Source organism: Coptis chinensis, chromosome 6 (assembly GCF_015680905.1).
Source record: "Coptis chinensis isolate HL-2020 chromosome 6, ASM1568090v1, whole genome shotgun sequence".
Taxonomy (NCBI): domain Eukaryota; kingdom Viridiplantae; phylum Streptophyta; class Magnoliopsida; order Ranunculales; family Ranunculaceae; genus Coptis; species Coptis chinensis.
This window is the reverse complement of record NC_141461.1, coordinates 17,178,240-17,200,695: the sequence shown is the minus strand read 5'-3', so window position 1 is coordinate 17,200,695 and position 22,456 is coordinate 17,178,240. Positions and strand designations below refer to the sequence as shown.

At 36.2% G+C, this 22,456-nt stretch overlaps 2 protein-coding genes and 1 long non-coding RNA gene across 31 annotated transcripts; all 3 read right to left on the bottom strand.

The window, feature by feature from the left end:
• Positions 1-2,265: 2,265 nt before the first annotated feature.
• LOC147491827 (uncharacterized) lies at positions 2,266-2,964 on the bottom strand. Its single transcript, XR_015200321.1, has 3 exons — positions 2,735-2,964; positions 2,438-2,638; positions 2,266-2,359 (listed from the first exon to the last, which is right to left on the bottom strand). It is a non-coding gene; the product is annotated as an uncharacterized LOC147491827 (long non-coding RNA).
• Positions 2,965-4,869: 1,905 nt separating this feature from the next.
• Positions 4,870-12,663, bottom strand: LOC147491826 (uncharacterized). The gene is made up of 7 exons (XM_086567342.1): positions 12,146-12,663; positions 7,976-8,118; positions 7,744-7,878; positions 7,581-7,643; positions 7,387-7,507; positions 6,548-6,640; positions 4,870-4,919 (listed from the first exon to the last, which is right to left on the bottom strand). Exons 2-7 carry the CDS (start codon positions 8,111-8,113, stop codon positions 4,870-4,872), a joined length of 600 nt encoding a protein of 199 aa, XP_086423468.1. The 5' UTR covers positions 8,114-8,118; positions 12,146-12,663.
• A 3,438-nt stretch (positions 12,664-16,101) lies between these two features.
• Positions 16,102-21,625, bottom strand: LOC147491825 (uncharacterized). 29 transcript variants are annotated; one of them, XR_015199079.1, is made up of 9 exons: positions 21,362-21,625; positions 19,783-20,754; positions 19,121-19,318; positions 18,051-18,098; positions 17,883-17,969; positions 17,742-17,777; positions 17,201-17,331; positions 16,883-17,008; positions 16,102-16,433 (listed from the first exon to the last, which is right to left on the bottom strand). XR_015199079.1 is itself a non-coding variant. In XM_086566559.1 (6 exons), the coding sequence occupies exons 2-4, from the start codon at positions 20,649-20,651 to the stop codon at positions 17,290-17,292; spliced, it is 381 nt and encodes a 126-aa protein (XP_086422685.1). In that variant the 5' UTR covers positions 20,652-20,754; positions 21,362-21,625; the 3' UTR covers positions 16,102-16,433; positions 16,883-17,008; positions 17,201-17,289. The 29 variants fall into 29 exon arrangements, 2 of the variants coding, with proteins under 2 accessions (XP_086422685.1, XP_086422686.1); XR_015199077.1 differs by having other exon boundaries at positions 18,051-19,318; XR_015199081.1 differs by lacking the exon at positions 18,051-18,098 and having other exon boundaries at positions 19,121-20,754.
• Between the last annotated feature and the right edge of the window lie 831 nt (positions 21,626-22,456).

Here is a 22,456-nt window from a genome sequence, read left to right as displayed (position 1 = left end):
TTATAGCCTAAAGTGCAAGCCATTAATAAGATGACTCCACCGCACGCTATCACCGACTTGTTATTTGGTTTTTTTTTTGTCCTGCAGGTGGCTTACGAATTACCCCTTTCACTACAAATATTGGAATTCAAATATTTGCAAATACAACTTAAACTCAAATTCTAATTGTATTAATCACTAAAACCATAATATATGGTTATACACTCATATGTATATATCCTACAATCATAACAACAACAATAACAACAACAAAAATCTGACTTTCAAATGCAACAAGCTCCACAGAGGTCACTTATAGTTCTAGCACATATCGTTGCCAAATAAGAGTAGATCCCCAAAAGAACAAAGTGAGGCATTATTCCTATAATCCAAGCCATAGGCTTCTCTCATCGACTTCACCACGACGGTGACAATATACAACCACGCGGCCGGCGGAACTTGAGATTCATTCAAGTATGGACAATCTCCCACCCAAAGTTCGGCATGCATGTCATCAATATGCGAGCGAGAGATTACAAGTACATAGCTTAAGTTTATTACTCTATGGAAAAGTCAAAATGACTTAGCAAAACAAATGCAAAACAAATCGAGATATAAATCAACGTGTGGCGGGAACACCATATACTATAAATACTAGTGCAATGCCCATACAAAAGTGAGATTAATTTAAAATGTTTCATACATTTGAATTAGGGCCACGAAACCTCCTTGACTATCTTCACATTCCGTAACTTGTGTAAAGATTTCCATATTCTACTTGTTTGTTGTTGTATTTATTAGAAAAACCGCAAAAGTGAGTTCCTCATACTTAAGTAGGTCGATGTCCTTGATTTGGGTGCGAATCTAAAGTTCTTACTTAATATCCAATCTCAATAGTTTGAGTACTAACCTTATTCGGATATAACATTAGATATAGCAAAATGAATGCAAAATAAATCAATCATGTTATTAATGAAAAAGACAAGCGGTGATAACCACAAAACCCAACCTGAAAGCAAACAAAAACATTGTTGTTTAGAACTACTGACTATAGCGGACAAAGTCTCGGATGACCAAAATAATTTCGGTGAGAAGAGCCGGTTCGATTGATGATGATCGTCATCGTCATTGTCATGTCAAAAAAAAAAAAAAAAATGAAGCATACCCATTTTAATAATATGATCACCGGGCCATGCTATCGATCTTGTCCACCGCCCTGCTCCATCGTTAAGTAATCCATTGGATGGTTTCCAAACTTTTGCACTAGGTTCAAGCGCATTAGTTACCTAAACCTTGCAAGCACTGCCCAAGTTTGACATCATTGCAGATTGCATTGGATCATTTGTTAGCCATGTTCCTTCAAAGCAACTATATCCTCTTTATCCATCCTGAACAACTTGCACTCAATACCTTCAAAAGATGGCTATCATAAAACAAGAGCAAGAAAAAAATGCAATTATACACAAAAAGTTAAGATAAGTAGACAATCAAACCAGAGTTTCAAATATAAATCAAACTTAACTACATCGGTGAAGGTTGTATACTGGGGTGGAGATTTATTAGCATGGACAAATGATGAAATGCCCTGTTTTAATTGTAAATTAGTAATAATGTGACAAATATCTAAAACCGAGAAACATAACTGGAACCAAACTACTTTACACACTTGCGACTTTGCATAAGTTTGAGTCATTACTTGTTGCATGTTTTTCATTTGTTCTTGCATTTCCCTCTTTTCAATTATATGGTGTTGCATGTCCGTCTCAAAGTTTCCATGCTAGCAACCTTCTCGTTTAAAAACAGAAACTACTTCTTGCAGGTTGGGCCACTATTTCCTTGTTTTGAGCAATAAGTCCTAACATTGATGGACATACACCAAACCCATATCCTCTCACTTTCGACCGACGCGTTCAGGTCCAAACGGTGAGAAATAGCATCGTCTTGGAGAGATAAGGAAGATGACTCTGCTTTGGGTTTCTCTAAATTCTTGTATCTTTTCCTGAACATCCATATTTGGCTTACCATCAATAACTAAATAAATGAAACAATAGAAAAATTCAAGTATATTTACACGGTATTATTTTACCACTTTCAGCAAAGAATCGCATCATCATGCGGGTTCACCATTCTTCTTAGTATGTGCTTTCTCCCACACATCAGCTCTCGATCGGAGGATGGAACTCTCTTCTTTCTACATATAATTTTAAACAAGTTAAACAAATGAACTAGACATGTTAAGCTAATTATTCTCTTAGAAATGACATAATCATAATTGAATGATCTTACCATTTCAGCCTCCAATCTAGCATATCCCTTTCGGACTACATGTGTGTGGAAGATTCTGTTTTGCTCTCATCTTCTTGAACTTCATACTTATCGCCTAGGGAAAAAACATTACTCCCTCTTAAGTTTTAAAATATTATGAACAAAACTATTAAGAACAATAAACTATACATACTTGAAATTCTTTGGAGAGCCTTTTTCTCACAAAAGTTTTCCACCATTCGAGCTTAATATTCTTAGGCCTTTTTTCCATTCTTTCCTCTTCATTTGCACATGATGCTATTATCCTTGAGAATCTGGACTTTGACGATCTCCACAAGTAGCCTAACTCTCTCATGGTAATATGTCTTGCACTTTCAGGAACGACAAACTTTTGCTACAAAACAAAATAAAAAAAGTACAAGAAAATTTAAAAATCGATAATAACCATGTAACATTAAACAAAATTTAGGAATATTGCATTAAATAATACCTTTGTTACTGTCCACAATGAATCTTCGTTTCATTTGAAACTTTCTTCCAATTGTCAATATTTATATCAACCATCAGCCGTACTTGAGCTCCCAAGAAAGACACAAGCTTCTTAGACTCTTCATGTATAGGTTGACCCCTTTCGTTGTATGTGACTTTCAACCGTTTGCTTTTTTCAGTTGGTATGACATTGCATACAGCAGGCCCCCTTTTGGTTGAATTCTTTGCTAATCCTTTTGTAGATGGGTTGTAACCCCCGTATTTTTAAAATACGTTTTTATCTATTTATTAATTAATTAAATTAATTATTTATTTAAAAATTCGTCGGATTAGACTCGGGATACGTGGGCCTGGTTTTGGGCCCGAGTCTGTGTTGGGCTTGGGTTTCGGACCCAAGTATATAAACACATTGTTCTGGAAAATTGGGTTCAGAGAAAAATAAAATATTAAAAATGGAGGCAGAGCTTGAAGCTTGTTTGCTGGAGGTTGGAGCGCGACGAATCGGGCTAGGAGGATTCGTCGATATGTTAATAAAGGTGAGTAGTTATTTTGCTATTTCACCGGATTTGTAGTTTACATATATCGGTATTATCGCTTTTGGGTTTTATATAATTTTATTATCTGTTGTATTGGACTTCGTGCCATTTGTTTTATTAAATTTTGTTAAATTTCGGATTTTGTAATTAAACTGTTGAACGTGGATACTCGAACTTAAATCGCCGAAAGCTTCGACAGGCGTCGCCAATGGCGGCGTCGCGTGCCGAGATAATGGCATCGATCTGTCTTTTGGGTTGTTTGAACCCTTTATGTTTTGGATTTGTATCGAGTTGATGTCTTCTGTCGCCGAAGCTTCGGAGGCGTTAATGGCGTCGACGATGGTGAACCTGGAGGTTTTGAGTGGTTTTGAGTGGGTGTTGATTTCACTCCAAAAGTTTGGTGGTGAGGGGATCGGAACCCAACCATTTGGGAATCTTGTTGGAAGCCTCGAGGTTTCGGTGAGGAGGCGCTGAGCCCACACCTCCTCTCGAGAAAAGCGTTATTCTTGTGATAACCGGGGATTTTATTTTTGGTTTTATTTTCGTGTTTGATCTGCCATGTTGTTTTGTGGGTTGTTGATGTATGTTTGAACGTTAGAATTTGGATGGGGGCTGTTGATAGCTTGGAGGAGCCATTAATGGCGGCGAAAATCAGATCTAATGTTGAGGAAGATGGGGGATCAAAGGATTAGAGTTTTTGATTTTATTAAAGTTGTAGGGTTTGTGGTTAGGAGTGAAACCGCTTGGTTCAAAATGGGAGTGGGTGGCCGGAAAATTTGGTGGCTGCTGGTGGTGGAGGATGTTGGAGAAGATGAACAGTAATTTCGGGTTTGGGCTTTGGGCCGGTTTAGATGGTTGGGCTTTAGGTGATAGTTGGGCCGAAATGTTTAAGTGTTTGGTTTGGGCCAAATTCTTTTAGTGGCTTGGCCGAAATTTCAATAGTGGTTGGGCCGAAATTTCAGTTTTAGTTTTTGGGGCCGAAAACTTAGTTGTTTTGTATGGGCCAGTTCTAATATTAGTCTAGGGGCCCGTTTTATTTGTTTTGATTGGGCGGTTTGAGGTTTAATTTTTGGGCGAACTTCGGTTGTGTTTTGGGCGATTCGATTATAAGTTTTGGGCCAGTTTCTAATATTGCTTGGGGCCAGTCCATAGGACTTAATATAGATCCCAATTGGGTCAGGTAGAATAAATGAGTTGGTTTTAGACTTTCGAGTTCTAAGGTTTGGGCTTGGCTAGTTGGGTCCGAACCATTACCTTGGTCATGAGCTCATGAGCCATGCACATTGCCCTTAGCCATGAACCATGGCTATGACCATGAACTTGTCGAACATGGAAACGATAGTTTGACTTTGACCATGACGTTTTGACTTTGACTTTGACCGTTGACCGTGGAATGTTGACTTTTCCAGTTTTTCTCATATTTGATTTTATGGACTATTCTAATAATAAAATGTTGTCGAACATTATATAACGTTGTTTGTCATTATCTAATTATGATTTGACGTGAGTAGTGTGTAAAGTATATATATATTGGGCTTTGATTGTGGACTGTAGACTGTTTAATTGTGCTACATTTTATGTTGTAAATTGTATGGACAAATCAAATGTTGAAATCTTTGTAGAAGGCGATATAAATTTGGTTGTCATTATCTAATTAAGATTTGACGTTGATATTGTGACACTATGTAATATGTTGGGATATATATATTGAATGCAATAGTTTTGGAGACATAGATGTATAAAAGTTTTATTATTTTATATGTGAGATGCTACTATGAGGTAGTATAATATGTGTGGATATTTTCCCGGGTTTGTGGCGTAGTGCAATAATATATTGGCACGCGTGAAATAATAAAAGTGGTTCTGAGATATAATTGAGATATTTCTAAATAGTGTGGCTTAGTGCAATAAGGTAATTGACCTGCACGTGATATAGTGGAATTATTATGAGTCATAGATGGATGACACCTGAATAAATTACGTAACGAAAATCCTAGAACCTGACTACCACAACTCATGTGATCTGCCCTGTGTGGGCGTATTTAATATATAAGATGTTGATATATAAGATGTTGTATATATATGAGATGTTGATTGACCCATGTGTTGGGCAATCGTAGCCGAATAGTGGCTTGATATATAAGATGTTGTATATATATGAGATGTTGATTGACCCATGTGTTGGGCAATCGTAGCCGAATAGTGGCTTGATATATAAGATGTTGATATATAAGATGTTGTATATATATGAGATGTTGATTGACCCATGTGTTGGGCAAGCAATCGTGAGCGAATAGTGGCTTGATTATTCCGTTCGCAAATATTGAAGAGAGGCCGCGATATTTTATGCGAATAGGGGCATTACTTATATAATGGCTTCCGTGTGAGATTTTACGTGTCGGTGCATCCATTTCGGGTGGTGGTTCGCATGGAGTGGTACATTATATAAGGGGAGCCATGTGGATGTATGTGTTCGGGCGTTGGGTAGCGATTGTGGTAGCGGAAACTAGGTAAGACATAGATACGACGTGATTTTAGGGACACACAAAGAAAGCACGAAATAATCTAATTATGGTAATATGTTTGGTTGGTTATTTGTTTAGTTAGAACCTAAAGGCCTCGATGGAGGGAACTACATGCCTTATTTATGATCGCATAGTTTGTTGTGTGGTTAGTGGGAAGTTAAAGGCCTCGGTGGAGGAACTACGCCTTAATTATTGTATTTGAGCATGTTATATTAGTAAATCGAAAGTTAAAGGCCTCGGTGGAGGAACTAACTGCCGTATGGATTATGTATATATTTGTATAAGTATATGTTGTTTTTAGAGCTACTCACACCAGCATTTTTATAATGCTGACCCGATTTGCATGTTTGCTTATCGGGTGTGTTCATTCAATGAACATAGTTGATAAGTTTTTGAGTTTAGTGTTGAAGAAGAGTGGTTGCTGCTTGTGGTTTGCGTTAGCGTTGCATCTCAGGATTTGTTTTGTTTTCCCTTGAGGTGATATAGAATTTCAGTCTAGACAATGTTTTTGTATTTCATTTGTAAATTTTATTAAAGAGTTATTGAAAGGAGAGTTGTAACCTAATCTTATTTGTGAATCTTTGTCATGAAGAAGACTTTTGTTTAAGTTAAAAATTTTATGGGTTTTATTATCCGTGATATTTAAACCGTTTATGGGTTTTGGGGGAGTTGAGAGTGCGTCACACCTCGGAGATCGAAGAGTCGGGAACAAATAATGTTTTTTCCGAATTCTGTCGAAATTCGGGGTGTGACATGGGTTCAACCCGCTTTCGAAAGAGTCACCTTGGTGAGTCTCATCATTTAATCGATGATTAGATATTCTTTCAGTTGGTCTAATATTCTGGTCTGCATCAAACATAGTATGAAAAACTTAACATGAAATCAATAGTGAGGACAAATCGATATAAGGATGCATGTATACCGAAATAAAGACATCATTAGCGAGGATTCAACCGTTTGCTTTTTCATTTGGTATGACATTGCATACTGGCAGCCCCCTTTGGTTGAATTCTTTGTTAATCCTTTTTTGTAGATGGGTTCAGCCCGCCGAAAAAAAGAGTCACCTTGGTGAGTCTCATCATTTAATCGATGATTAGATATTCTTTCGGTTGGTCTAATATTATGCAGTGCATGATCAAACACAAAGATGAAAAACCGACATGTTAAAACTTGTATTCTTGCTATTGTGATTTAAACTTGTCCATCGAAGTTATTAATTGAATGTGATGCATAGTATCATGATACAACTCTAGGATCATACGTAATGTGTCGTCTTCGTTTCTTCATTATTCTTTTCAGCTTAAAACTTTCTCATGTGCCATCCTCTTTGCATTTCTTGAAGCATACATAACCCATCTCCGGTTCCAAATTTTAGTGTTGGCCATTAATCGATTTATGATAGCAATTGAGAGTTGAGTACTTCAATACGTCTGCTGCACACCTGAAGGTTTGCATCTAGTTTTTGTAATTAAAATGGAGAACACGGTCTTACAAATTGGAAATGAGACCAAACTCTGCTTGGAAGAGGTCCGAAGGCGAGAGACCACATACTTCCTAATAAGTTATAATTAGATATAAGGATGCATGTATACCTGAAGTAAAGACATCATTGCGAGGATTTGAAATGTGTACACCACCGTCTGAATGTCCAAACAGTGCAGCAAGAATTGCATCTCTCTCTTTCTTAACTCTTTTACTTGCACTCTTTGAACTCTATAAAATATAAGTCAGACTTAGATCACCAAATATGTTCTTCCTAATTCAGGTTTACATTAAAAATGCTTACCTCTGCTTCTGCCTCATTGGGTTGTGACAATATACCATGAGAACCAAGACATGCTACTCCTTTCTGCAATAGAAAAAAAAACACAAACAACACATTGAATTAACCTCATCTTCAAAAGCAATTTCAGTAAATTATATTTAACAAGTACGGAACATAACCTTACCTTTTCAAGCTTTCTCTTCATGTCTGCAAGTGTTTCATGATTTTCCCCATTATCAACACCCTTACCTCGTTGTTTCATCTTCATGTACATCTCCTCCCCTTTATCAGCAAGAATTTGCTTAAAATCAGCTCTCTCCTTCAAAAAGACACACACAATATAATGTAATTAATTAATCCCATCTTCAAAAACAAAACTATATATCACATTGACAAGTACCCTCACATAAACTTACCTTCTCACGCTTTTTGCCCTTGCTTGACAGTGGTTCAGGGTCTCTATCATCAATATTCTTACCTTTCTTCATTTTCTTCTTGTTCTCTTCCTCCTCATTGCCATGAGCCCCATTGCGATACAGCCGAGATTTACCCATGATGTCTAATATGTGACCAGGGCAGAGAAGTCATTATATAAAGTTCAATCAACAACCTTTAATATATATAATACATACACAAAGTTCATCAAACAAAATATAAATTCATCAAACATACTTGTCAATAATACAAAATAGCATATAAGAAATTCCAACAAAAAGTCGAGACATAATATTCTATTACATTTCTGAACAAAACTAAATCGACCACCAATTACATGCATATACTATTATACCCATACGCCTTCACAATCCTTTCTCACATAAGTCTCATCATCATCATTATTGACATTCTAGTTACGGCTAGAAACATCTTGTGCTTGTGGGAAAATGTCAACAATGTTCTCATGCATCACCAACTCAATGAAACCTTTTGGCGGAACCTTCAATAGGACATACCAGGCAGATAAATCACTTTCCCTAGAGTAAAAGACTTTGTTAGCTTGTGATGCTAGTATGAAAGGCTCTTTCTGTTGGCTTTATCCTTGGTGAAGGTTAACCAAGGTGAACCCATCGTCAACTTTAACACCACTGGTAACATTTGCCCAATAACAATTAAACACAGGAATTAAAAGATATGATAATCAAGCAAAATAATGTCTTTTATATAACCATAATCTGGAACTGATCTCTCAAAACTTGGTTTGTATCCTTTGAACTAGATCGGCACAATGTTTTGAATTGATGCAACGCGCCCGCTATCTTGAGTATATTTCTCTCCCTCTTTGGTATGGAAGCATTGTCCCTTGATGATATAACACGAGCATGACATTGCTTGATTCGCGAGGACCATAAAGCAAGCCACTTCAATAAGTTGGATATCTTGGTTTTCTTCTCTTCATCGTGACCTTTTGCCTCGACCAACTAGAAAAACTTGCTACATGTCTTGCCCACAACAAGCTTTCATTCTTTGAGAGACGTGGCTCTAAATGCTTAAGTTCATCTATGTGCAATCTGGTCAATTCAAAAACAATCATGCACGTGTTTGATGTTAAAAATTAAATAATAGACAAGATTTAGTTATACATACTTTACATATGGTTCCACTACAGCCATGTTAAATAGCACATAACGATGTGCACTCTCAAGCATCTCTGATGCATTAATGAAACTGGTCTCTCCTTAGAAGTAGGGCGTCCTTCAAGTATCGTTTCATTATACTCTTCATGTCGAGATTCTCTTACATCCATTTCAGCTACTTTCTTCATATGCTCACTACAAAACCTCATAGCTTCATCTGCAACATAGTTTTCTGCTATGCAACCTTCAGGACGTGCGGGATTCCTAACGTAACCTTTAAGCATCTTCATGTATCTAAAGAAATATGTAAGATGTAACTTATAATGTTAATTTTTTATTATTTTGACAAAATTGATCTGAGTAAAGCCAAGTAATTACCTCTCAAATGCAAACATCCAACGAAGATGAATCGCCCGCCCACTTTCGTGCTTCCCGTGCTAAGTGAATAGTCAAGTGCACCATTATATCAAAGAAGGAAGGAGGAAAGAACCTTTCTAACATGCACAAAGTTTCAGCAACTTCATCCTCAAGGGCTTCCATCTCTTCTCTATGTATGACTCTTTGACATAACTTGTTGAAAAAAGCACAAAATCGAAATATTGCGTCTCTTGGACCTCTTGGAAGAAGCCCTCTCAAAGATACAGGCAACAATTGTTACATTAGAATATGGCAATCATGAGACTTGAGACCAATTATCTTGCCTTCCACCATCTTAACGCATTTTTTTCCAATGTTTGAGCTATAACCATCCGGCAACTTTAAGTCCGTCAATCTCTTTAACATGATATTTTTATCCTTCTTTGATAAAGTATGAGGTGCAGCAGGAAGAAAGGTTCTTTTACCATTATCTTTTGGATGCAATGCACACCTAATTCCCATTACTTGTAAATCTTGGCGAGAATGAAGTCCATCTTTAGATTTTTCTTTCACATTCAATAATGTCCCGACAATGCTTTCACACACGTTTTTTTCCATATGCATCACATCCAAGTTGTGTAACAAAACTAGATGCTGAAAAACAGAATGAAGAACTATTTTATCACACTGCAAAATGAAAATTTATTACAAACTTAGGAAAAAAAAACATATGGACTATATACAAATCGAAGATAGTTATTACCTCCCAATACGGCAAGTCGAAGAAAATTGATCTCTTCTTCCACATGTGCCCACACTTCTTCTTTCTTTTCATTCCTATCCTGACTTTCCCAAAATCATTTTGAATGTTCTCAACCTCTGCAAAAACTTTAGTGCCAGCCAATATACTTGGCTTTTCTCCAAGTTCTTTCTTCCCGTTAAACCAACTTTTTTTCTGCCGATAAGGATGGTTACTGGGAAGAAATTTCCTACTGCCCATGTATGCAAACTTTTTACTAAAAGGCAACCAGCATGAATGGGTTTCATTGGCACACTCAGGACATGCTTTTTTTCCCCTTAACTGTACATCCAGCTAAATTTCCAAGAGCTGGAAAATCACTTATAGTCCACATCAAAACTGCCTTCAAACTAAAAAAGCTTTTGGTGAATGCATCATAAACTTGAATCCCTTTATTCCACAACTCAAGCAAGTCATCTATAAGTGGTTGTAAGTACACGTCTATTTCATCCCCCGGCTGCTTATCCCCTGGTATTAATAATGCCAACATCATGTATTCCTTTTTCATGCATAACCACGGTGGTAAGTTGTATATCACTAGCATTACTGGCCAAATACTATACTTAGAACTTAGACCACGGTAAGGATTCATTCCATCACCAAAGCAAGTCTAAGATTTTGGGGATCATTTGAGAAAGAAGGCCAGTTTTTATTGATTTTGTCCCACACAAAGGAATCCACCGGATGGCGCATGTAGCCATCTTTACTTTTATTATTAAAATGCCACCTCAAAAGTTCAGCCTTCTCAACCGACCCAAACATCCTCTTAAACCTTGGAATTATAAGAAAATACCTCAACACCTTTTTCGGAACTTTCTTATAAACCTTATCAGTCCTATCATCTACTTTCCATCGAGAAGAATCACATTTTGGACATGTATTTGCAAGCTCTAGATCACCCCTAAAAAGAACACAATCATTCACACAAGCATGGATTTTCCTCTCCTCTAAATCAAACTCCTTTAGTAATCTTTTCACCGAATATAGAGAATCTGGTAGTGTATTGTTATTTGGAAGCATTTCACACAATATGTCCAATAGCCTATTAAAACTCTTGTTAGACCGATTAAGCGATAGCTTTAAGTTTGTATAAAACCACTGCTGCTGATAATCTCGCGGTAATGCGTTGTACAACCAAGATATAAAGGTGATTCAACATTTTCCATGTAATTCTTAAACTCATCATTGGTTTGATCATCATCAATTCTTGATTTCCTCTCATTCTCCATATAAGCGGCTCTACACAAGTTATATGTTTCGACATTTCAAAATTTGGTATGACTTTATTTGGTTTCTCCCATGACAGACGAAAGTATCATATGTCATATCCATCCCTTTAATTATTAGGTGATCCCATACGGTTTCACAACTCGGCCTTTAGGTTCTTACACTTTGTTTGCAAGGGCATAAGATATTATCTAGGTCTTCTCCGGTTTTCAAAGCATTCTCTCTAGCGAACAATATAAACTCTCGAACCCGACTTTATACTCATTGGTGTTTCTACAAGTAACAAACAGGAATCAACAACCTAACTACTTAAGAAGTGAGAAGGTCTTGGACTTAAAGTGTTGTTTTACCTGTCATATGACATCCACTCCTTGTCCATCTTCTCACGTCACTCTCTCTCTCTATTCAATTTTCAAAGTCAAACAAACAAAAGTTTGAAGTTCAAACAACTAACAATTCTACCAATATCAATGAATCCATGCAATACTAAGCATATAGTTAAACTGTTTCAAACATGCTTTCACTACCCTTGTTTGAACTAGCAATATTAGTATCAAAATAACAAAATGAAATCAATAACCAAATGAAATCAATAATGAAATGAAATAAATATGAAATATGTATATTACCTACACAGCAGAAAATCAATCAACACAAACAGCTCGAAATCTCCTCGAATTTAATGAAGAAACAGATCGATCTGCCTCGAAATTCAATTTGATCTACATAAAAATGTAAGAAATTAGTAATGATCAAATCTGAAATCCATAATTATCAATTTATCACCATTGAAATCCCAAATGATCAAATCTGAAATCCCTAATTATCAATTTATCACCATTGAAATCCCAAATAATCAAATCTGAAATCCCTAATTTTCACTCGCCTCATTTTCGCTTGGCTTCTGAGAAATGAGTTTTCTCTTTCCAGTTTTTTTGAGACAAAATAGAAATGGGTTTTCTCGATTTTATGTGAGGAGTAAAGAGTGAAAAATAGGAAAAAGAAAATAGCGACACTTGATTTTATGGGTTTTCTCGATTTTCTGGTCTCAAGAGTTTGGAAACCCGGGGAGTGATTTGTGCTTGTGATTTCATTTTTTGGTTTCACTTGCGGCACGCTTATTTTTTTTTATTTGGGAAGAGTTGAAATAGCGGGCGAGGTTACGGCGCTCTTTTTTTTTTAATTGAGAAGCGATTAGGTTTTTTTTTTAAATAGTAAGCTAGGGTTAGGCAGACCCTCACCTGTATTAAAATCAAGAACAACTTACATAGACATATCCACTGACATCCTCTTTAAGATTGGCTTACAAATCTATATCTAGAGGATGCCCAAACTGGACCGAACAAAAACTATTATCCTGCTCTAGAAACATGTCCATGAACTAACAATCTACCCAAGCCCAACACCAAAAAAGACCAAAACTTCATGTCTACCGGCCCAACCAGGTCAGGCCCAAGGAGAGCAAACGGATCTGGGCGACCCGAACTCCTTCTTCTCAACCCGTCAGCAGCAACCAGCGTCTAAGTGATGTCTTCCCCATCGCAAGGCTGAGGATTAACCAAATCTAGAAGTTATTACCAACTCATCTCCTCAGAAACCCAAAAACAGCAATCATTACAAAGCTCATCAGCAAAGAAATCATTTTCCAACCAATCGATCTATCATATCCACCCATAGAGAACAGTTGAGTGAAAAGCACCCCGTAACTGCTATCACCTCCCTAGTTTCTGCCAAACACCTATTGATTCAAGTTCCAAACTTGCGCGAAGTTCTCACACGATTCAAACTAGTTCAACCCTAAAACTCCGGGGAACAACCACGATGTAATGGAGCCTTGGTTTCAAAACAAACCAAACTCGGAAGGATTTCTCTGGATCAAGAGGGTTCAACAATCTTCTCAACCTATGAGCGATGAACAAATGTACGCCTTTCGGATCGCGGCTACATCAAAATCCAACATGCTTTCCAAGACCGAAACTTTGACATTTTTGAATCGCTAAACTGATTCAATTTCACATTCCCATACCCCTTGGTAGCCTCCAAACGGTTGTACAAGATCTAAGTTTGGAATTATTTCGAGGGATTAGATCTCGCAACAATTGCTTATGCTAAGAAAGCAGCATAAAAACAAAAATCGACCTCAGCTCCTCTCTTCAAAAACCCAACCTCAACAAAAAAAAACTATCGGCAAGAAATAAATTCGATCCCAAATGCCAGTATCCGCCCATAGAGAATAGGGTTGTTTAAAAAACAGCTCCTACCTTGAACTCCTCGTTTGTTTCCGTCCAAGCACAGAATGAATCAAGTTCCAAACTTTACAAGTTCTCCCACCAGATCCAACCTCTACTCAACTCCAACCTCCAAGGACATCCATGATAATGGACCAATACTTTCACACAACACTTAACTCGATGATGTCTTCTACGGATCTTGAGGAATCGGACCTATCTCTCGACCCATGGCCAATGACAACGGAACCTTGACAACCATAAAATTTTCCCATACGAGTGGGTTCCAAAAGAAGAAAAAGAAAAAGAAGAGAAGAAGAAAAGAAGAAGAAGAGTTCCGGCGACGGTGCGTTAAGAGGCAACCGCCGCCGGTGGTTGATTGATAAATGGGTTTTGCCTTCAAGGAGTTGGAGAAATATAACTCCTCTTTTTTCGTCCAACCAAGATACTATTGTTGGTTGAAATAGCGTGCCCATGAGGTAGGCTATCCTGTGGTCGCTATTGCTGCTACTTTTTGTTGTAGTGAGTGTCATTAGTATCACCGTCTCAAAGTTCGCAGGGACGATATCTTATATATTTTAGTAAGTGGTATTACATGTTTCTTTTGGTGTGACCAACTGAGTCTTGATGAGGAGAGATCGATCTCCCCTACTACAACTCTACAAGTCATGTGCGTGAGGTCATAATTGTCCAAATACACACAAATACTGAGATAAACACGTGGCTGTGGTTGAAATAAATCAGAAACAAAACAAAAGTAAACAAAAAAGTTCTTCATCCTTTCTCATATCTTCTTTGCTAGATAAAACAGACCTTGAAGCATAGCTAGTAAATTCGCGTTTAACACCCGTTTTATATATTTTTACGTATAATATGAATAATAAGGCGAACGTTTCAAACCAAGAGATTAATACACAAATTCTATGATCCAGGCTTATAATTGCCGAATAATAAGGTCCGTATTTTTTAAATGAAAAAAACGTACTATAAAAGGTACGATGCAACTTCAAAATGGAAGGTTTTGAAAATCCACTTAAGTTAGAACCTTCCATACCTAAATAATATCGAAGAACTAAAGTGTTAACAATTAAATATAAATGAAAAATTGAGTTATGTATGTGTAGTTAATGAGTAATTCTGACAAATTATTACATTATAAATTTGTAATGCAACAAAGTATATATGATTTTTTTCATATTATATGCGTATAAAAGAAGAATTATATGTTTGGTGTCACTACACCAAAACAGTTTTTTTGTGACGCCAAAATGGCGTCACAAATAATTTTAGTGACACCATTTGGCATCACAAATATAGTATCACAATTTGGCGTAAATTATTTTTGTGACGCCATTTTGACGTCACAAATATTTGTGATGCCATTTTGACATCACTAATGTGTGACGTCAAAATGGCGTCACTATATTGATGCCATTTTGACATCACTTTGACGTCACAAATTAGTGACGCCAAAATGACATCACAAATTTTGTGACATCGTTTTAGCGTCACAAAATATATTTTAGAAAAAAATAATAATAATTGATTGCTATATATCCACCGGTGGATGTATAACAACCAATTATTATTATTATTATTATTCAATACTTGTGGTGCCATTTTGACGTCACAAATGTTTATGACACCATTTTGACGTCACAAATTAGTGACGCCAAAATGGCGTCACAAAATATTAGGTGTCACAAATTTTGTGACATCGTTTTGGCGTCACAAAATATATTTTAGAAAATAAAATAAAAATAATTAATTGCTATACATAACAACCAATCCTACCTATATTAATATCCGTTTCTCCCAAGATGCTCATAGTGAGCCACATCAGCAAAGTTTTTAAAATAGTTCCTATTTGAAAAATAATTACTTGCCTTCTTACCAAACTAACCCTGAATTTGGCTTGCTCTCTAATTTAATATAAATTAAAATTGTCCTTTCATGTGTTATGCTAAAACAAAAAACAAAGCTACGCATTATTTCATTATTTCAAATGTACGCATGGGATAAAAAAAAATTCTAAAAACAATGGATTAGTTAATTGATATGTATTAGTTATTGGATATGGATATGGATATGTATTAGTTAATAGATATGGATATGGATTACTTATTGGATATGGATATGTTAAACTTCCAAGTGCTTCCCTTAAATATAGGGGACATGATGGGTTTAAGAATAAACAGGCCCGCATTGTGTCTGGTATTGCATAACTAGTTATTATTATTATTATTCAAGATACAACTAGTCCTAGCCACTACCGGTTGTTACATGAACTAGCCAAGATACAACTCTTTTAAAAAACATTCCATTCCATAAAATACACAATCACACCGTCAATCCCATTCAAGAATAAAACATTCATTCCATTACTCAAAATTATCAAGTCACTTGTAAACACCAAGTACTTCAATTTTCCTAGCGAAAAATACAATACAAATCACTTGTAAACACCAAGTACTTCAATTTTCTAAGCGAAAAGTACAATACAAATCACTTGTAAACACCAAGTACTTCAATTTTCCAAGCGAAAAGTACAATACAAAATCACTTGTAAACACCAAGTACTTCAATTTTTCAAGCTAGAAAGAAAGTCTTCTTATTAGAAAGTGTCCAAGTGGCAATATCAACCGCCTCCATCCTTCAAGGTCGGCAACAAACAAATGCCACATACAACCTGTATAATTTAACAAAAGAGTTTAGATAGACTTCTACTTAAAATGTAACAAGAGATATACAACAATAGGTTCACTTATACTAATTAAAACTAAGTGACATAGTTTCTAGTCTACCAAATTAGTAACATAGCAAGAAGGTAACCATGCCACTAGGATATCAAAGTAGCTATAGACCATTACTATTTGACAACACAACACTAGATATAAGAAAGTGATTACTCCCCTTCCCATTCAAAACAATAGATATTAAATTATTTTCCATGTTAAGACTTCTTGATTCCCAGTTTCCACTATGTCTTATAATCTCCATTAGTCATCTTCAATTAATCCAAAAGTCTAAACTACCAATAACTAATCTTTATTCAATTCAATACCCTTTTTGAGTAAATAAACACCAAATTATACTAATTCAAAAAAGGGTGGTACACCAAGAAACACTACTACTAACCTGCCTAAACGCTTGTTGTTGTTGTTGTTGCTGCTGCCATGACTGGCCTGTTGTGACCCACAGCTGAAGCAGAAGAAGATGGGGATGCAGAAGACCAGCCATGACTGGCCTGTTATGAGCCACAACCTGATTCCAACGAAAAGCACAAAGCAAAAATTAATGTTGGATAGCTCCTTCAGAATATAGGAGTAATTAAATGTGCAGAAACAAAGTTACCCACTGAAGATAATAAGATATAAGTCATATAACCATCAGAATAAGGCTCAAGGCAATCCCTAGCCCAATGTCCATCCTGACCACATTTAAAACAGGAATTACCTCTACTTTCACCATAGCTTTTGTTGCTTGAACTGCTCAAGTTACTGGTCTTGAAGGCATTTGTTTGTAGCACACCAGTTGAGCTGCGCTCAGTAGTCAGTGCACCATTGAAAGAAGCCACAGGAGCTTTCCTGCAAAACAAAGAAAAAGAGGTGGACTAAAACATGTTAGTGACTCCAAGTAAATCAGGATAAGATCTTCAAGAAGTTACCACAGGAAAAATATTAGTGTCAGCCTGTTCACAACTTCGCATATAACATTTAGGCAAAACAGGCAGCATTTCAGAGGAGCGTACTTTGGTATCATATGAGATGACATGTTACTTGTATAGGTGTTGGCATCAACAGGAAAGATGACACACTGCTTTAAGTATATGATAGTTTCTGACATCACAATCTCTATAGTCAGAATAAGGGAGCAGTCACAAATAATTATTTCATTTAAGCAGTTATGCTTGATGATAAAATATTTTATTCAAAATATCTTGGAAATTTAGTTCTAAACCAGATCAATCAGCACATTAGATGGTACCATTCCTTACTTAGTTCGTTGCAAGAAACTGTCGAAGACCATCCATCTGTAGGCACATCCATCACAAAATCCTTCGTTATCAGTAAAAGTTGGCCTATAATTTAACAAACTCCACTAATTCGTAAACAAAAGAGCATGTAAGAGCTACAACCTTTTCACAGTCCTCAATTACAAATTATTAAGGCATCACTGTGATTCTGATATTTATTGCATCCTTCCAGGCTTGTACTATGATAAGCTGTGAAGAAAAATGTGCTTCAAATAGCTTATATGTCCACATTTCACAACTTGCCCATTAAAATAATTGAAGTAATCTCACCAGTTCATGGAATTGCAATAGATCTCCCACACTTCAATTTTCTTTAGGCTTTGCTAGGTAGAAAGTAAATATTTAGCCTACAACCATTGCTACTTAAATAAGATTTATAAGAAAACCTCATTGATGAGTCAAGCCTCAAGAGTACAGGTATCCCTAGTATAAATCTCATGGAAGCCAAATCCAATTAAAGTTTTGAAGTTTTCAGATTGCAGCAGAATTTCGATAAACATCCTTGATATAGGTTTCTCTAGTTGGGCCACCTATCAAAATTACCCTTTTTTACCAGTAAAGTTTTGCTAAAAGTGCTGGTATTCCAAAGGCAGCATCAATAATAAGCTAATGCTATAGCTTAGACGATCATATCAAACTGAAGGAAACAAAAATAATTATAAAATAAAACAAAAAAGGTTACCTTTACAATCTTTCTTAAAAGTATATGACACTGTCAGACTTCTATTGACAGAATCACTAACCATAATTGGTAACATTGCCTGTGACTAGAAAGTCATATGGGTTGATACTATATTGGATTCTAACCTTGAGCAGTTGTTGCTTGATTCACATTCTTCTCTTCCACTTTTGCAGTAGAGGAAATTGTATGAGGTTTTGAGCCATAACTAAGTAATAACCTTGCAGTTTGAGGTGCTTGTATATCTTATTTACAAATACCATTAAGCATAAAATAATATTAATTACTTTCCGTAAACGTATATAACTTGACATCCTTTTCTAATAAAAAACTGCTTATCAGATTCTTACTAATTCTATTTGTACGAATGAAGTTCAGAGATTGAATATCTCGAGATGATACTTTATTTTCTTTATACAAGACATACTTCTACATTACAGTCATTAGACTACATTAACATACAATTCACAGTAACATACATTCCGGAAGTGATACTTTGTGTAGCTTCTCTAAGAGGGAATGCCCCTAAGGATAAAATAAATGTGAGGGGAAAAATTATTTATTGTTAGTTTTGCATTCTCCGATTCTATTTAAGATTTGCAAGAAGTTCCAGTCAACAAAATCATCTAAATTCGGAACTGCAAATTCATATAACACCTACCTGATTTGCAGGACATCGGTAGAACTGCTGACCCATATATTTTTCAGTCTTTGCAGTCCGAATCAAGCATACACCTGCACCACAAGGACAAGCAACATCTGGAAATGATGAACTAGGTGTTGAATACTGTGCAACATTAGATGTCGGAGTTGCTGACGAACTATCACACCACTCAAAGAATCCACAACCTCCGTTTTCCTGGAACATAATTCAAATGTCAAATATCAAGCATAGCAAGAATCTTAGACGCTCGATTATCAACAACCAAAGCATAACATGTGTACGTTTCCAAGACTATTACTATCTTCAACAATAAATTGTCTTAAACGGATCTTATATTCTTATGCATCCTAGAAATTGACCTCATACACAGCATCAACAAACTCGGAGTTTAGGTTTCTGATTAATTTATGGATGAGAACAGATATATACACTTACAAGTTAGAACCTAATTCTTCTATATAACAACGCTCACTAACTTTACTAATTCGACAAAGAGTAGAACCTTTAACTGACAACCACTGTCACCAAACTAAGTGAAAATCCAATAGACATCTTTAATTACACATCGGGATACATAATACAAATACGGTACTTGGTATTTGTATAATGTATAATTATAATTATAAGGGAAAAAAGGTTACAACAAGCAACAAAATTACCCGAGGGGTAGATCGCGATAACTATCAATCCATTGAGTGAACATGTGCTTTACAATTGTTTCACTAGTAGGCCGCAGCTGCCAGTACCTCAAAAGCTGAAGTAACAGGAATTAAAACCAAAAAGTCAGGCCCACAGAGGCTTTCATATACTTGTGATTAAAGATTTTTTTTTTTTGATAATTATACTGGTGATTAGAGATGGGACAACAAAAACAACAACTTTCTTTCTTGAATCTAATACTGATTGATTAGAGATGGGACAACAACAATCAGTATTAGATTCAAGAAAGAAAGTTACCACAAGTTTTTCTTCAAGTTCCTTCCCTCCGCCAATGGTTACAAGAGCTAGTTCTGGACTGAAACAGGTCCTCACAATTTAACTATCAGCACTTCCTTAGACAAAGAAACATATTTATAAGCAGCGTCTATGTTAATGGTGCTATTTCTAGCGAAGGGCAGGAGTAGCAAGTATAACAATTCTACAGTGAATTTTTTTATTCCTAGTGTATATACATACTAATATCATGGTTTAGCACATGTACTGGCTATACCAACAAGAATAGACCAAAGTGCTCACTACTAGGCACCATAAACTCAATCCTCCCTGTGAAAATCAGACCAGATATTCTATTAAGTAAATTTTAGATCCATTCAATTGTACCTTCAAATTTCAAATATTTTCTTACATAGCATAGAATATTCGCGAAAACAACTATGCAGAGCACTACCGTAGCTCTTAAGAACTCGCACATGGAACGGCTGGCCAAGAATGGTTGACACAAGTTTGAGTGGTTTTTACCACCTGATCTACCCAATCCCAGATAAATCCTCCTTAAATTCTCACATTCAACTAAGATACAAGAAATCATGAAGTCAAATTAAGGGAGTATCTCGAAATAGCTTTTACTTGTACACCTGTGAAAGAAAAGTTTTCTCGCAAGCTGATTTGGAAAAATAACCCGTAATGAAAACCTGTTCAGTACAAATCACGTATATCAGGGCATCACCAATGGGGCCTGGATACGGGCACTTTTCTTCAAATTTAACCGACCTGAAAAGAAAACAGCTTCCAGTGCAGCCCCTAAATGGGCCTCTAGTTTTGTCATCCTGGATAACTATCTTCATTTCTATAGATGTTTTTAAAGGAGCCGGAAGCCCAAACCTTTGAGTGAAAATCCGCACATGACTCCACTTAAGTGCTCACGTGACTTTACTTCCTCCAAATTTCTTTCTCTCACGCGATTTAGAGTGTTTCTATTTCCAGATAACTCTATTAGTTTCTCTGTTGGAACACCCAACTATTATTGAGATTTAGCTCCTCTTTATGCTCATGTTAATCCGACGTGGCCCTCCAAAAAAGTGACGTGGATCTGGGTTTTAAGGGCCTGCATTGGTGATGCCCTCACATGGTAGAATTACATAAATGAAAGAAGAGGTAGGAAAAACAGGAGAAGCACAAGTGTTACTACTAAATTCAGGAATTATGCAACATGAGTTTTGAACTAAATATGAGAAATTTAATTTCAAAATTTTGAAATCACAAATAAAAAATTTCTAACTAAAAACGAGGAATTCTTACCAGATGAATCGAACACGTAGTGAGCAGGACGATTTTTTGGAAGTGAGCATTGCAACTGTATCCAGGAGAGACGTAGGGAAGAAACCCCCCAGTGACGACAGAAAAGAGGGAGATTTAGCGCTATGTTTTTTTTTTGCCTATTTTCAGTTTTATTTTTGAGACCCCTTTATCCACGGTAGTGTAATTTTGGGAAAAACATAAACAGGTGGAATTGGAATAGATCGAGAAAGGTGGAGAAGAAGGGTTTCTCATTTGGTGTTCTGAAGTTGAGGTAACGAAGAAATCGAAGTCTTTGGACAGTTTCGTGTTGACGCTCGTCTTGTCGCACATGCCCAACACGTGCGTTGGTAAATTAAATTCTTTGACGCCACCTTGCCGTCAGTATATTTTCTAAACATTTCTTAAAGAAATTAAATGAATTATTTGATTAATTGTGACGGCAAAACCCACACAGTGACGCCATAATCTGACGCCTATTTGGCGTCACAAAACGAAAAAAACCCCTGTCATAAAAAAAATTGTTATGGTGTAGTGTGTTTTTTTCATTTTTTTTTGTCAGATTTTAAACGTATTATTATTCAAAATTTCGAATTTTTAACGAATAATTTCCGTATCGAATTTTTGCCGTCCACGAATTTACTAGCTATGCCTTGAAGTCATAAAATTTGAGGACACTAAAATTATAGCTTCCATGGTTGAAACTATGAGAATTGCTAGCATCCTGCCCCTTTAAAGGGGTAGGACCGTCCTACCACACTACAAACAAGAAAATACTACTTTTTCACCTATTCTAAAGGTTTTCTTAATTGTTTTGAGAACAAGTCAATTAATGAGTTGACTCACTTTCTTCTCTCTCTTTTTTTAACAAATGCAGCACCCATTAGTTCCGGCTGCGGAATCCGTTAAAATGCCCGAGTAATTTTTTTTTTCAAACAAAAGAAAAATCAACACTTAATGTTCTTTGTTTGAGATACAACAAAAGCATAACATCATAGCATCAAAATAGATGCCTTCAAGTTTGAGATGTAAATCTTCAGAAATTTGACACCCCATAAAAAGTTAACCATTAATAAGTAACCCCATCACCATGTTTAC